Genomic DNA, 15785 nt, shown 5'->3' with positions numbered 1-15785 from the left:
CGATTAAAACAAAGTCATTTAACAAGATCATTGTTTGTTGTGTGGGTGTATGTAAGAAGATTAGCTGGGATTATGTAAACACATCCTGTTAAGGAATAAAATGCGCAACGTCTTGTTTTGACTGAATGCAGATTCATTCAGACCTCAATCCTAACTTTGATATGATTCACACTGATTTCACTTGTACATCCCTGGACTTGTGTTACCTCCCATGATAAGTAGTTTATAGGTTTTATAGAAGCTTTACTTGGGAAGGGAAACGGCATAAAGATAATAATCTCTGTATATAACACTTTAAAGTTTACCCTATATTTTTCCTATAAATATTTTGAACAACTATTGTGAACATAGGGGGGAATTAATAGAGGATTTTAGAAATTGCTGCTGTTGTGTAGAAGTCACTAAGGGACAATGGGCCAGCGCAGAGGAAAAAAAACTCCATTTAAAACTCGGATTTGCAGGTTTGTGGAGACGTTAACACTTTCTGGCATTTCCTCTGAAAGCCACTCTGACAGGCCCTGAAGAAGACATTCCCTGCTAGCTTTGCTGGCTCAGGCCTGCCCCCTCCTCCTCCTACACAATGCCGTGACACAGGATTAGCTTTCATTAGAGAAGGTGCTGTAATCAGCTTTGGAGCATAGCAGAGACGGAACAATGGAGGAGGCTGAAAGGATCTGGAAGACAGGGCGCTAAGGGTGCATGCTTTGCTCTATGCAAGCTCCGAATGCAACCTGTGGCACAGCCAGATAGAGAAGTAATGCTGTGTGGCATCTATTCACCAGCTTAAAAACAAAAAGTTAACAAATTGAATGCAACATTGCTTCTCTTATGTTTTTAGGGCCTTGACACTGCATGCAAGGTACTCTTCTGCTCTTGAGCACTTCAGAGGCAGCCAACGCCTTTAATTTTTCCTGCTACGTTTAATATTTAATGGGCTTAATTATTCATCTACAGGCAATAAGAGAAAGCTACTAGATATGTTCACATGCTTTAATCTACAAAACACCTAAGGCTGCCTCCATAAAAAGAAAAACTAACAAAGGCAACTCAACACAATTTCATCTAATGATATGTGATTACCCTCAAGGTCTTTCGTGTCTATTCTTTGACATAATGACAAACTACAAGTTCAACCTTTTCTTCAGGTGGTAAAGGCAAAGGTCACGCATCTGAGAAGGGATTAGGTGGACATGTTTATATTCCGGTCTGGACAAAAATCTGGCCCCGTACATCGACAGAACCGCCTTTGTGTCAGTCTCGCGCCACTCTCCACCACGCTGTCAACTGGCGCTTGTATTGGGAAGGACTGACGACATAGGTCTATCGAGAACATGTGTCCCCACTAACCTTGGAGAGCTCTGCGAGCGCGCCGGCAGCCAGTCTACAAAGGGTTCTTGTTGGTGGCTTGTTCTATGAGTGCGCAGTGACAAGCAGACAGGTGGCTGGACAGGATACAGATTCAGTGTTGTCATATAAAATAAAATAAAAAACACGTGCTTGCTACCCCTCTATTCAAAGCACTGTCAACAGTGAAAAAACAAAAATAATCCGCCCCAAAGAAATTCTTAAATATATCAGATGCTTTCCGTGACTGACATTTCTGGATAGCAGGTAATTCCAGTTTGTTTACATGTTTGTTTTTTTAAGAGCCAAACTCTTACCACAACGTCATGCTACTTGGAAATTGTGGTTTGGCTGAAACATGCAAGACACTCCCTGAAAACCTGTACACAAGGTTCAAGCAAAATACTGAACACGTTATCTATAGTGATTTTAATTTAATCCCAATTTATTTTCTAATTACTGCATTCGTGCATTGCAGTTCATATACATTTTAAAACTTTTTCAAACTGGAAGATGTGTAAGAATAAAATGCATCATGTTAGCTCGACAAGCGACATGATATATTACTATTTACCCAGTCTTAGTTTCTAAATAGAAAGTAAATAAATCACTATTTCACTGCTTGTCGATGTCAGCTGTAGAGATCATTATTGAAGCTGTTTTGCCAGACCTTTGTAAAAATTTCTAAACACATATGAACCTTTCGAAGAGAAGTCTGAAAAGTACACATTTGCTACACACATTAAGTCTCGTTAATAGAGTACATTCATGAATTCTTGAAAAATTGGGATCATATTTATATACAACACTGTGACATTTCATCTATCACCTGAGAAAGTTCTGGACCAAGACGCACAACAACATCAAACATCCAACTGCAAATCTATACATATGACACAGTGAAGAATCTAACTGGATACGGTGTTATGTAACGTGAAACAATATGGAGCGCAAATCAATAGCGAAATGCTTTTACGTTCCAGAAACTCCAACTGACTTCAGTGTTTTCTGTACTCATTCACAGCTTGCCTCAGAGATAATATGCCTCAACAGGCGTGATCGCACCTCCCAAGGAGGGCTTGTTGGCAGCCGCAATGTTGGCATTTCTAGAATGCAATTACTAGACACATACAGAGGGGTTGAGGCCAGTCTATATTTGCAACCACACTTGGTAAACGGAGCATACCAGACCTGAGGCTGACCCAAATAAAACAGAGCCTGAGCTGTAGATAATATTCCTCATCATTAATTAACCCCCACCCCCCCACTCTTCTCAGCTGGGGACGCTACCTGTTTGATTTAAAAATGAATACCGCACTGCCAACTATTACAATGATGTGTGGACTGGGGAAAACCCTCCCCGCCACACAAGAATAGCTACATCTCATATGTGAAAAGCATTCCTCCATGCCATGTCAAAATAACTAGGATAGGTCAGAAATGGCAAACAAAATGATTCAACTTAAGTACTGAAAGTATTTATAGCAAAGAAATAATACTGAAAGTATAAAGTACTTATATTATAGCAAGGATTTTTGTGGGATCAAGCATTTGCATCCAAGAGGTCCATGGCAGAGTTTTTATTTCTGGCAGACTGACCGTGGTTTTTCAGGGGACAGGTGGTGAGGCAATGGGATGGCGCAGCCAGCCACCTCCTCCCGCCTCTTGCCAAGTCAACAAGGCCCCTAAGAGTTCCCTTCCTTTGCCATTGCTTCCTTCTCCCCCTTACCCACGCCCACCTCTCAAGCCTATCGCTGTTTCTAGGCCAAAATTGTGTGGGTGTGGTGGGTTCTCCTGCCAGCAGGGGTACCTGACTGCCAAGAAAGAAAAGCAAAAGCAGCACGTGGCTGGACTTGGAGAGAGGATGGGCAACAAAGGAATTACATCTCTAAAGACCAAAGGAATTCTGAGTCAGCAAGAGCAATAACTCCACACTAACCACGCACACGCATCTTGTCTCGCCATTGTTAGCACCCCAGAGGAGCTCTATATATCAGGAGAATCTGTGACGAAGCTCCTGAAGTAGCTGCTGTTATGCAACTCTTCTAGGCTAAAAGTGACTGTAAAGTAAATCATCCTTCCCTGCTGCCAGCCTGACCCCCATATAGCAGAGGAAGCACTTTCAAAACTCACTAAAGGAGTATTATGCTGAAGCACCATCTGTGCAGGCTTTGCTAGCAGCCGTGAGATTAAAGGCAGTTAAAGCATCGCATTGAAAAGCCATCCGCCAGCCAGCATCCAATCAAAGAGGAGAGCATAAGCAATGGACAGCGCCTTTATAAGACTCCGAGCACTGCTGGGTTGTGTGGATCAAACAGCAGTGTGCGGCCTGGGTCATGCCCCTGATCCCTCTGGGATAAACAGGGCTGCTCCAAGGTTCATGTGTTCTTGAGGATCAGATCACAGAGTATGTTCAGCTCACTTGACAGCTTGAGTGCCTGAAGGGAGTCTTGACTTTCTTCTATTGCACTTACATTTTCAGATCAGACACAGGAGGGTGGAGGGTCAGTTTTTTCCCCTCTAATTATTAAAAACAGTTTCTGGGTTTCCCCAGAACGGATCACGCTGCACTGTAAATGCTGAATAACGTCCATGTTTACATAAAGAAAGAGGAAAAACGCTGGAGTTAAATTTCAGGTAACCATTTCCTCCTCGAAAGACAAACAAGGACAAAACGCACTGTCACATACCCTGGGCAGGGTGTTTACGTTATCTGCTGCTCTAACACACTATATTTACTTTCATCAAAAGCAAACAGGCTTTATAGAGACATCCCATGCAGGGCTCCAGCCCAGTACTGTGGGACTGCATAAAACTGTACTGTGTTCGCACCATCTGTTGGGCTAAAATGAAGCCTCTGGCCCTCTTAACTGCTGGCTGCAAAACAGAAAGTACTCGACTTATGTTTAATTCAGCTTAAAACTATTGTCTTACATCCCTGCTGTCATGGAGTGTTTGAAATAAAATAATAACCATGAATTATGAGCAGTGGAGGCTAAATGCTAAATTGAGTCCACACTTCTAATTACTGCTCAAGTGTCGCTTAAAATTACTTTGAGATACACAATCTGCTGGATGACCAGCTGATTTGTACCTCGATTTGGCCGTCCCCTAGGCTTACCACATTCCTCCCGAGGGATCGGATTACGTTCTATACAGGGAGACGGGCCTGGAGCGTGGGTCTGCCACAGTTGAGCAGCAGCCTGAGCAAGCAAGTGCGCAAAAGGGAATGAAAGGAAATGCTGAATGAAATACAGACGGTGGCCTAGAAAAAAAACACTGCAGTCATAGCTGAAAGCAGGAATGGATGAAGTGCAGCTAAATAGAGGAAAAAGACAGTAATATAAAATATACTGCTGGAATACAAGGCAGAGACAAAAATAAGTGAGCAGGTAAAACAAGAAAATAATCGGTCTTGTACAGTATGTCTGACATTTCTACAAGAAACGGGGGGAAAAAGGCAAACTGTGAAACTGTCGAGCCTCGGCAGCAAAGCTGTCAAAGACATCGTACTCCTTAGTATTCTTGAGACTGTGTGACATGAATGTGGACATACCCAAACCTGCAGCGCAGCAGTAACTGTGCACCACTTAGCTGCTGTGTCACTCTGCAACCTTACCAGTTTATGTGGGGGCAGGCTAGTATGAAAGGCTTGCATGATATACAAAAGCAATAAATAGGCTGCCAAGAGCATGACAGCAAGGGAGCATATGTGTGTAGGACTGGGGTGCGACAACGGTATTAATTACCAACAAAAGATCACATCTTTGGCTCGGGAGTTCACATGGAGTGAAGATTAGCTGAAACAACACGTCTCCCACAGTTTCATGATTCAGTTTTCACTAAATTTAATACACACACACACACGCGCACATATGCAGGCACGAGACACACACAAAAATGAGTGGAATGAGAGGTTCCTCCTCCATCCTCGCATCTGACGCTTTTCAGAGTCGTCACTACACGATCCTGAGAACACACAGACACACGTATGAACACGCACAACGGTGACAGCTGACTAGTGCATCAGCAGCAGTTTGCTGAAAATCTCCCTGCATGCAAATCAATAAAGCAAAAATGGAACTGCTCCTGAGTGGCAAGCCCAAAAGAATATATATATTTATACCCTGAGTGCAACAGGGAATAGGATGCACAAGTGATTGGTCACTGTAATGTATGGCACTCTGGTGGTGTTTGGACAGGCACATAATCAGTCGGAGCCATGGGACACACTAACCTCGCCGCAATCTGGCTAGCCGAGGCATATTGTGAGTTCAGACTAATGGGATATCAGTTTGCCCTATGATTGGACTCGATTTGACGTGGCAACAGCCGAGGCCAAATTCTGCCTTGAGTTACTGCCAAAGCTAAGGTCTATCATGGAACTTAGAACAAGATACTTGCAATTACGTGGAGAGTAATCCCAGAGGAAATTTACTGGAGCTTTTTGAATTGTCTCTGGGGCCTAATTCAAAAGACGAAACAGCAAAGGCAGGGGAACATTATGTGTGTATATATATGCCACCTCTAGAGCTGGCCTAACCCCAAGCCCCTCCCTCACCAGCAGAGACACATCACAGTCACGACTCTGGCTTCGGTCAGCCTCTGCAATGTTTTGAGTGAGTGGGCCAGCCAGTGGTCCTCCTCCTGCTCCACTCTCCACGTGGGAGGAAGTGAGTGGCCTGAAATCATCAGCTCTTGGGCAAACTTAATGCCTCTTTGTCCTTTTTTGAGCACAAAAAAACAAAACAAAAAAAAAACACACAGCTTGGCAGTAAAACTGGAAAAACAAACAAAAAAAATGTTTCACAGGTTTGAAACATTTGCAGGTGAAAACTTTAAGTAATATCCTGAAGGCTGTATTGATAAAGCATTTCAGCCAAAATCATTATATCCCATTAGACAAATGCCAGTCTCACCAGACAACTTCCTCTCAGGTCAACTATAGAACACGGCAACAAGCAACGACAGATTTTTTTTTTCCAGAGGTAATCCAAGATAAGCACACGCCAAATTCACCAGCACATGGAATAAGAGGGTTAATTTTCAGCCAGGTGGTCTATAATTAACGCGTGTGAATGAGGGTAAATAAACCTTGGGGCCTCGACTCACCTCCAGCTGTATTTGTATAGCTGGAGTTTCTCTCTTGTCCACAAGCTGGGTACTTTAACTAGTAAGCTGATAACACCTGGAAGAACAAGGGGGGAAAAAGGTGCACCAGGATCTAACGCACCAAGATCCACCATGAACCTACACAGTACAGCCACGTAGCATGCAATGTGCTTAAACACCCATCCGTAATTGCTGGTCTTCTCAATGAATATAATTTTTGCAAAGCAAAAATGTGCAGAAAACGTGCAGAACCCAGGAATAGCTTTGACTTTTCTCAGCAAAGAGTGAAAATGAATTGTTTTCTTTGTTTAAATTCCTTAAAACGAAATCGCATTATCCAACACTCAGGCAGAAACATAAATAAATATTTCAGTGTGTGTGTGTTCTTGCTACAGCCTTACTGAAGTATATACATAAAATCTGATGATGATTAATTAAAGACGGAGTTTCTCGTCGTGTAAAAGAAATCTCGAGCGCTCGCTGAAATAAAAGGATTAATAAGAAGGTAAGGGAGGATGGTGAGTCCACTTGGATTCTTTCATTAATTTAGCCAGACAACTGGAAACTGCTACACACGGTATTTAATACGAGAGCCACAGATACTTTACTCTCCTGGTTCATAGCTATGGGTCCTGGCCTGGAAAATGTCAAACTGCATTTTTAAGGCCTGAAACTCGTCACTGGCCACAAACCACCGGGGCAACATGTCTAAATCCTGATGCCATGTTGGCTGATACTGCTCCCGGTGCTTCAGTAACGTGCCAAACCAGACCGCTGCCAAAACAAACACTACAGTGGAATGCTACACCCAGAAGGCAACGAGGAATTCTGCGTAAAATCCTGCTCTGCTACGACAGCATGATCAAAACACAATGAGAAAACAGGGAAATTAACAGGAAGCAACGGTTCTTCTCAGTCTTCCTGTGAAATTCGTCCCTTTTCACGGTGTCGAGCTGAAAAAAAAAAAGGCAAACTAGAGCCATCGTATCAGACTTCCTCATAGCTGAGGTTTACCTTTCCTCGATAAGTCATAATGATGGATAAAATATATGAGTTTTACATCTGCTGAGTTTATTGTGTGCTCCCTGGTGCAAACTCCAATGTGCTGGAAATGAAAAGAAAACAGCATATCCATCTCATCTTCAACAGGTCACATTTGCATCAGCCTCAGTATGTATACGTGTGTGGGTGTCAACCAGTGCAGATGCTACTATGATAACAGTGAGATGCAATTGCAAACATGCATTAGCCATGAAACACTGTGTACCCTTCCCGTGTCATTCCCCTCCTGTGCATGCGCTGAGCTGATGAGCGGGCATAAAAGTTACAACATCCCTTTCCCCTGTGGATGGCTTTCTCCGCTTACTAATCTACCATTTACAGGCAACCAGCAGATGGCTTTACTCATTCTGCTCGTATTTAAATACAAACAACTGCCTGGCCCAGCACAGGAGAGTGTGCGACTGTGTTTGCATCTGTCACACAGCACCATGCAGGGGCTTGACCTAATCCAGGAAGTAGAGTCTCCCATTTAGCATGCAGGTATGTTTTCACCACAAGGAAACTCCTCTGCTTAATAGCATGGCATGAAAACTGAGGCCAAAATACTGTGTGCGTCTACACGCGGGATATTTGTCCTAGATAAACACATTACTGCAGAGAAATTGTATTTAGGCTCACAAAACATTACTCAGGGTAGTGAAAACTGTCTCATGCACAGAGCAGTTAAAGGTGGCCACGTGTGCACGTACATGCAGGTTCAAATATATTAAGAGACTGCGATTCTTTGTGCAGAGAATAAAGCTGGAGGTGTTAACATTTATCTGTAACTGATACATTCATTCACTTATGCAGATTCAATTGCATTCACGCTGCAAAAGAAAATAGACTGTTCTGACTTTAGCAAACTCACATATGAAATAGATCAAACTGTTGGCAATTCTCAAACTGCTTTTGTATTGTCCCATTCCTTAAATTAATAAAAATAATGAACTTGATCAGCTGCTTCTCCCATGAGTCTCTCAATACTGAACTCCAACCTACAACGTCCTGGCCTGCAGTCCTTGTTCTGCAGCCTCTGTGAGTTTGGCATGAAATGGCAGGTCAGGCATTTGTCATCATAAAACTGTGAAGAAATATATGGACGTAGCTACTGTGATGTCACCCACTGGTTTCTGAAGTCCCATTTTGAAGCTGTTACCACCTTGCTTTTTTGAAACCAGATGTGAGACGAGAGCGGGCGAACCTGAGAGCAAAAATGCACTCTTGTGATGGACAATGCTCCTTTTTCAAACGTAGAATGACCAAAATTCACAAAATGAACTTTAGGTTTTATTCAGTTTGACCCGTAATGTGTGACTGAGCCCTTAAAGTTATCAGGAAAGTGTCTACTGAGGTCAAGCATGAGGGCTGTTTTCCCATAAACCTCCACAGGACCTGAAGTTTTGCTGCAGCCGCAGCCATCGCCTCCTGCTGGTTATTAAAAAGAGACAGGCTGTCTTCACTTTTCACACCCACATCTTCAACCAGAATTTATATTATCTATCGTTTTCCTTTAGCAGGATCTGGTTGGAGTGGTCATCCGGTGGGCTGCAGCTTGTTTCCACAGCAGAACAAAAACTAACGTTGCCACGACGATTTGAATTATTATAGGACGTGACCACAAGATAAGCCTCTCACTGAAGAAGCAGCTGAATGATATCTAAGACCACCAAAAGAGTAAAGTGGCTGGCGAGGCAGGCTGCAGGAATAATACAAGGCAGCTGGTTAGCAGATTTTCAAAATAGAGAATGCGGCGATTATCCAAAAGTAATCCAAATTCATCGTTCTCACACACACATCGTGCTCAAATAACTTGCCGAATACAGATGGGTGGCCATTAATTTATCTAAGAGGCACATCCGAGGTGAAGTTTATGAGTGGGAAACAGCTCAACATAGTTACATGGAATTAATTATACTTCAGTCTTTAGTGTTTCACAAACCCCCGAGCAATTACTTCATAGCCGAAATACAGACTCACTTGTTTTCCCAGCATAAGTTTGTCAAATGGAGTCATAATTTTAACTTACCAAACTGTTACTGACAAAATGCAAGAAAAAAAAAAAAAGCACAAAATTACTCCAGGATCAAGTCAAATAACGATTTAGCAGCTTGCTGATTGAACCGAGTGTTGTTCAGCCAATGACGCACGCTCTTTGACAAAACTTTTTCCCCAATTTTTGCTAAACATAAGCTACCAAACAACTGCACACAGATGTTTTTTTTTAATGTAAATTCTACCAAAATCTGCTTTCTCAATTAACTTTATGTGTCCAGTGTTGCAGCTAACGTGCATGCCTGTATACACGAGTGTGCACACGCGGATGCACAACTCCTATAAAAATTTAGTGTCTTCCTAGGCTGTCCATGCTCAGCCCTCCAAGTAGGAGTCAAAGTGAGAAAGCAGATTTACTGCTCTACTAGCCTCTAATATAACCCAGCCACCCGACTGCTCCCAGTTCACTGGGTTAGCTTCTCCTCCCCCACACTCATTGTACTGGGAGCGCAGCCTGTAGTTACATGTGTTGCAGACACTATATTGATTGATTTGTGACTGTTCTGCAACCAGGGATCCAATGACACATAACTCCTGCCTCTGCTGCAAATGGCTTTTGTTAGCCACTGTAGCTCACAGCAGCAGCAACAACATGTGTCGGTGTGTACATGCCATGAAATGGGAAAAAACTGAGGATTTGTTTATGTAGAGGTTGATTTTTTTTAACCCCAAAAAACAATAAAACAGTGTTATAGTCACTGGGTCACAGATGCTACTCTGGGTATTTTACATTTGGTGATTAAAAGGCACCTTATGAAGAAAGCAGCTACATTAAAAAGCCAAAGTAAAAATGCTTCCATCAACGTATAAGCTACAGAACTGCTGCTTATGAATGTGTACTGGTTAGACAAGTGTATCAACAGCACAAGTTCAAAGGATTGAAAATCCCCAAAATCTACTCGCAGGCTTAGCAACAACCTGAAAATGCAAAGGTAGGTAAACACTTTTTCCCCTCGAAAACCAACATCCATTTGTTCACACGAATTAGCAAGAGCAGCAGCTAATGCATGGAGTCAGATTACAACCTCTGAGCAGAGCTGCCTTTATCCCCCTATATGGAGCTTAATCTGTCCAAATCCGCTGCTTTGCTGTGCCCCAAATCCACAACAGAGCCTAATTCCTCTTTAATCTAATGAGCAGTAAAGGTGCACTTACTCTGGTTTGGAATACCGCAGACCGTATATCTTACTGTTGTACCACAACAGAGATAGCTCAGGTCTTCCCTTTCAGGCCATGATGCAATGCATTGTTATCAGAACCATCAAATCTCAAAAAGAAAGAAAAAAAGGAAACCTCACAGGAGATCAGACAAGCACATACATGGCAGGCACCAATAGCTAGTTCGGTTATCTTGCTGCAGCTATGGGAGACATTTCAGGGTTGAGCTGAGTAAGTGGACTGCTGTCAGAAGATTCAAAAGGTGGAGGAGGTGGCCCACCCTCCCTCAGGCTCCTAACCCCAGACTTCTTCGCATGCGAAGGAGGTATGTCAAGGAATTGGAAAGTAGCGGCCCTGATGACTTATGAAACCTAGGAAAGTGACCTACTAACTTTTTTCTCAAGAGTTCAAAAGCAGAAAGCAAAAACTAAATCTTGCAAACTCATTGTCTGGAATAACTCGGGAAAGCTGGCACTGAAACGCAATGCAAGACAGCAGCTGGAGCCTCCCAAACTCCTTTTTGATCGTGCACAGTTAATATATTTTTTTAGATCAAGATGATATTTCCTTCCCAAGATAATTAAACTAGACTTGGTATGAAATTGACAATTTGACATTTAAGTGCCTGCTCTGGAGCATCGGCTCAAGCAACCCACGGGTCAGCTGTCTGACCAATCGCAGCCTTAGATTAACTGCTGCTCTCACACACTCACACGCGCACACAGGAGCAGCTACAATCTGTTTGCTGTCTCATGAGATGAAGAAATACAGACACTCACTGCAACTCTCCTTAAAAAAAAATTACTTGATCACAGAAATGTTGATTAATTACTCACAAACCTACTAACCCAACATTATGTTTAAGCTCCCAGAGAGTGTTTTTTGTATCCCACTAAAGTGAAATAAAAATAATGGCCAAAAGTGCCCCTCTTCTTCTTTTAACGCTTTCAAACGGGTTCTTTCTATTCATTAGTAGCAGCACAACTTAACAGAGTGTAATGTATTTGTCTCATCACAACACATCTCTGCAACTCCAATTTAATTAAGACAATTTGATGCCATCTTTATTGCTTTGTCTCCGTCTCACAAAGCAACAAATCTACGTCCTTACTCCCTCTGAATAAAAATGACTGCTCGCAAGATGAAGAAATTATGTGCCAAACCAAAGTACGAGTGGAAGGTAACACAAACGTCACCGAAAAAAAAATTAAAAATCCCAGTTGAAATTTTAACATTACAAATTACAGACAGAGCAGACTGGCACGGGTTTAAAATTATAAACAACCTCGATGGTTATAAATCACCTGACTTTCTCACAGCAATCCTATTCCCATGCAAACAAACCTGATGACAAGGTTTATGAATTGTAATGAGGAAATATTACTCAGAATGACAACACCTCAAGGAAAATTACTCACGACTGGTAATTTTATAGCTCTGCAATACACAGCGCTTGTACTCGATTAGAAAGAAACACTGTGATGGCACACAGGTCGCTTTATGAGCACGATGCGGCGGGTCTGTGTGCAGGTGATCGCACGTAAGGCGAGGATCAAGTCTGTGGCATTACTTAATGTTCTGTTCTATAAATGACTCGGCTTTCCAGCTGGGATCAGTGGCTGGCATCGCGCCGCTGTCACCACCGCCGTCTCTCCAGCCCACGCATGTCTGAGCATGGGGGCCTCTTCTCAAAAGTCAAATGTCAGATGTTATCCATCCCCAACTCGCAGAGAAGCACCCAGCGCACCGCTGGGGGCTCGGAGGCCCAGTTTCTCGGTCGCTGATGGAAAAACACTATTAGTGCGCTTGCTTTACTTTGGCGTGCTGAGGTTGTCACGACTGCACCATGACAACCATATTACCAACTTTTTATGTGACATTGCTACATCTTTGCTTTATACAGTGCTGGACAAAACTCAGCAATATCAGTATGTAAACAGGGTTTTCAAAATAAAAGACTACATGACTCATTAGTTGATAATGAAAAAGCTTTGCTGTTAATTGTAGCAAAATAAAACAAAAAAATCATGACCACGAATTCTAATAATCAGGATTACCATAAGAGGATAATCCTTATTTAAACTCCACTTAATTAACCGAGCATTAAAAAAATGGTCATCCAGTGATGATCCACCAAGCATTATATACAATATTAAAAAAAACAGCTACAAACACAGTCAAGTCTGTTGAAATATATACTGGAAATTGCTCACGTGTTTATTCCTGCAAGTGATGAAAGCACAAGAAAAATTAAGCAACTTCTCTCGCCTTAGCTGATTAAACTCAATTACTATGCAGTGCTGGCTTTCAGGAGCATTATGATAATGAATTTTGAAAACAGGTGGATGCAAAGCACTTATGATAAGTTGGACTGACACCTTGTAGCACGGCAAGCTAGGCAGCTGAAAACAAATTACTTCACACCTATAGCCTGCAGTTATTTTGGAGGTGCTTTGTACACAGCTAGCGCCTGTGTTGTCATAATACTGATGCATTACCAAAACACTGAGTCCTCGAAACTTGATGAATGAAAAATGAGCAAAATTACTTTGTTGAGCTTGACACAAGGTTTAAAAGTGAGCTGGCCTCCGAGATTAACTGACAGGGCCCTCTAACGTTTAATTGATACATTTCAACCCGATTAATATCCACAGAGCCGAGCATGAAGATCTGGCATCTCCTCTGCATGACAGAGGAAGATGTAGCTTCAGATCCATGCAACAAGACCGGTCACCCAGTGATATTGTTGTCTCTTTAAAACTTATGCTTGTCCCATATATTTTTCATTAGCCTTCAAGTTGGTGGAGACTGTAGGGGTATGATCTCTTGAAATATTCATTACAAAAAGCACCCAAGACATACAGTGACTCTTAACACTCAACCCCTTATTTTTTTGGAGCAAAATGTAGCTACAAAAAAATGGCTGCAGATATATTTGTGAAACGTTTTCTTCTGTTTCAAGTGTCAAGTCCTAAGTCCGAGATTGCAACACGGGAGAGCTGTATTCCTTACTGAGTTGAGCAACCAGGTGCACAACCTCGTCTTTTAACACAGAGTCAACAATCCCAGACCGATTCATTCCAACTTTCTTGCATAAATCTTGACGTTTAATGCTCTGAGATGATCCAATCATTTCAATCGACTGAACTCAACCAGCTAAACTTGAATAAAAATCACTCAACAGTCCCCTTGTGTGTGTGTGTGCGCACACTGTGATCCCTGCACATCCCTGTTGGGCTGGAGCTGCAGAGGATTTTTGGGGGGTTGTAACTAGTGCCAGCAAGCAGGAGTAAACACATTCTGTCATCTCACTTGTGTGGAAAAGCTTTTGTCTTCCAACAAGAGAAAGGAGGAGGGGGGTATTTTTCACTTTGAAGTGCCCACATGCTAACACAAAAATAGGCTTGAATGCTGCAACTTAAGTGTGCTGCCTTTAAGTACACATGAGACGTCAAGTGACACGAAACTGGGCAGGCTGCATTGCTCCTATTTCGAGGGAAGGCTGCCTCGATTATGATCTTTATTGCATTCTTATGGTAGACTGCAAAGGTGGAATGTCAGACGTGTAAACACAGAGTGCAGGAAGAACCACCGTGTGTGACACGAACAAAGCACACGATGAACACCCCCAAATGTGAGATTACAAAATAGACGACATCAAGCAGTATTATGCAATGGAGAGAGGGGAGAGAGAGAGAGAGAGAGAAGAGGAGCCTTGGTATAACTGTTTGACGATGCATGCAAAATGAGGGAAAATCGCCCTTGGGGTTGAATGCAACGGTTTTGCAACATCTGCATGCATACTGTAAACCTGTGCACTATATATGAATCGAAACGCTCATGCATCTGTCACACCGCTGGTAGCATGCTATTCACTAATAATAGGGGGGGAAAAAAACAGCAAAAAAAACCCCGAGTATTTACAGACGAGCGGCTGTACCGCGTCTAACGCCTCGCGCACAGACTGTGACACATTTCATGCTAAATTCTTGCTCTGGTCTACAAACTGGAGTTACCCTGACTTCCTAGTTTACTGCTGCTGTCATAGCTCGGCTAACACCCTTCTTCCTCCCTAGCCAGCAAACAATTTTTTTTCGACTACATTTGCCGCCCGCTGTTGCTGCGACCGTGAATTCTTCAAGTCTGCTTGTGCTGGTCAGACCCAGAGCTGTGGTAGCGTCTCGTTTCAATATGACACGAAAAGCAACACTTACATTTCACCACCCTGTCCGTCGTAGATAACTTCGGTTCATCATTCGGCTTGTTTTCGGACATTTCCAGTGTGATATAAAATTAAGATAGGGCAGAAATGAGACTTAAAACGGTCCCTGCGTTGCTCTGGCCGAACAACTCGTGAGTCTATCCGAGGAAAGAGACCGCAGTGATCTCACTCGGTCCTATCAGCGGCCAAAAATACTTGCAACAGGGTTACAATTTCACTGCTGGTGCTGTAGGAGCAGCTCTGTCTGATTTACTGTTACTCTGTATCAAGTTGTCTCAACGCAGTCTGCACTCAAACGTGCTGACTCGCAAGACCCGCCTCCTGGTGACAGCGGCTTCGCCCATTGGTCGAGAGTGACAGTTTGCCTATGCCCGTACATCCACTTTCATCAAAGGGCTGTTTCTGTGTCAGTCTGGTATTAATAACTGGTATGGATGAATATGAATGTATACACTGGTTAAAGTGCACAAATAAACAGTCCCTAACGATTTAAATTTTAAAAAAAGATAAAAACTGAAACATTCTGTCAACATATTGAAAAGATTGGGGAAACAGCTGGAAATTAGCTCTCAAAAGATTTACACCTGTTTAGCTAGCTTTAAAAATATATTAACAAGTCATTTACACACAAAACAAAACAAAGCAGATTTGAATAATAGTAAAAAAAAAAGTCTCATTGCATATTGTGACGTAAGTAAAAATTCAGAAGTAAAATATGAGATTATATTATGAGATTATAGCAAAATATTCTCACAGTAACTGAGAAGTAAAGGATTCCTTAATGCTTATATATAAGAGGTCCCCCTGACCTTTCTACATCAGATTCTCCATGTGCATCCTCTTTCAGCAACCC

The 15785-nt window shown here is 42.5% G+C and overlaps 1 protein-coding gene across 4 annotated transcripts in view; it reads right to left on the bottom strand.

Moving 5' to 3' along the window:
* The window catches only part of LOC101465092 (protein phosphatase 3 catalytic subunit alpha), a 66277-nt gene extending 51061 nt beyond the window's left edge, over positions 1-15216 (bottom strand). For 2 of the 4 annotated variants that reach the window (XM_012919979.4, XM_004554363.4), the window contains exon 1: positions 14925-15215. In XM_012919979.4, the coding sequence (XP_012775433.1) occupies positions 14925-14985 (61 nt within the window). In that variant the 5' untranslated portion in view covers positions 14986-15215. Of the gene's footprint in view, positions 1-14924 lie in introns of all 4 variants that reach the window. The other 2 variants (XM_012919977.4, XM_004554364.4) reach the window with 2 other exon arrangements.
* Positions 15217-15785: the final 569 nt, after the last annotated feature.

Source organism: Maylandia zebra, linkage group LG3 (genome assembly GCF_041146795.1).
Source record: "Maylandia zebra isolate NMK-2024a linkage group LG3, Mzebra_GT3a, whole genome shotgun sequence".
Lineage (NCBI taxonomy): Eukaryota > Metazoa > Chordata > Actinopteri > Cichliformes > Cichlidae > Maylandia > Maylandia zebra.
Note: the sequence above shows the minus strand (reverse complement) of the source record. Positions and strands in the feature narration are given on the sequence as shown.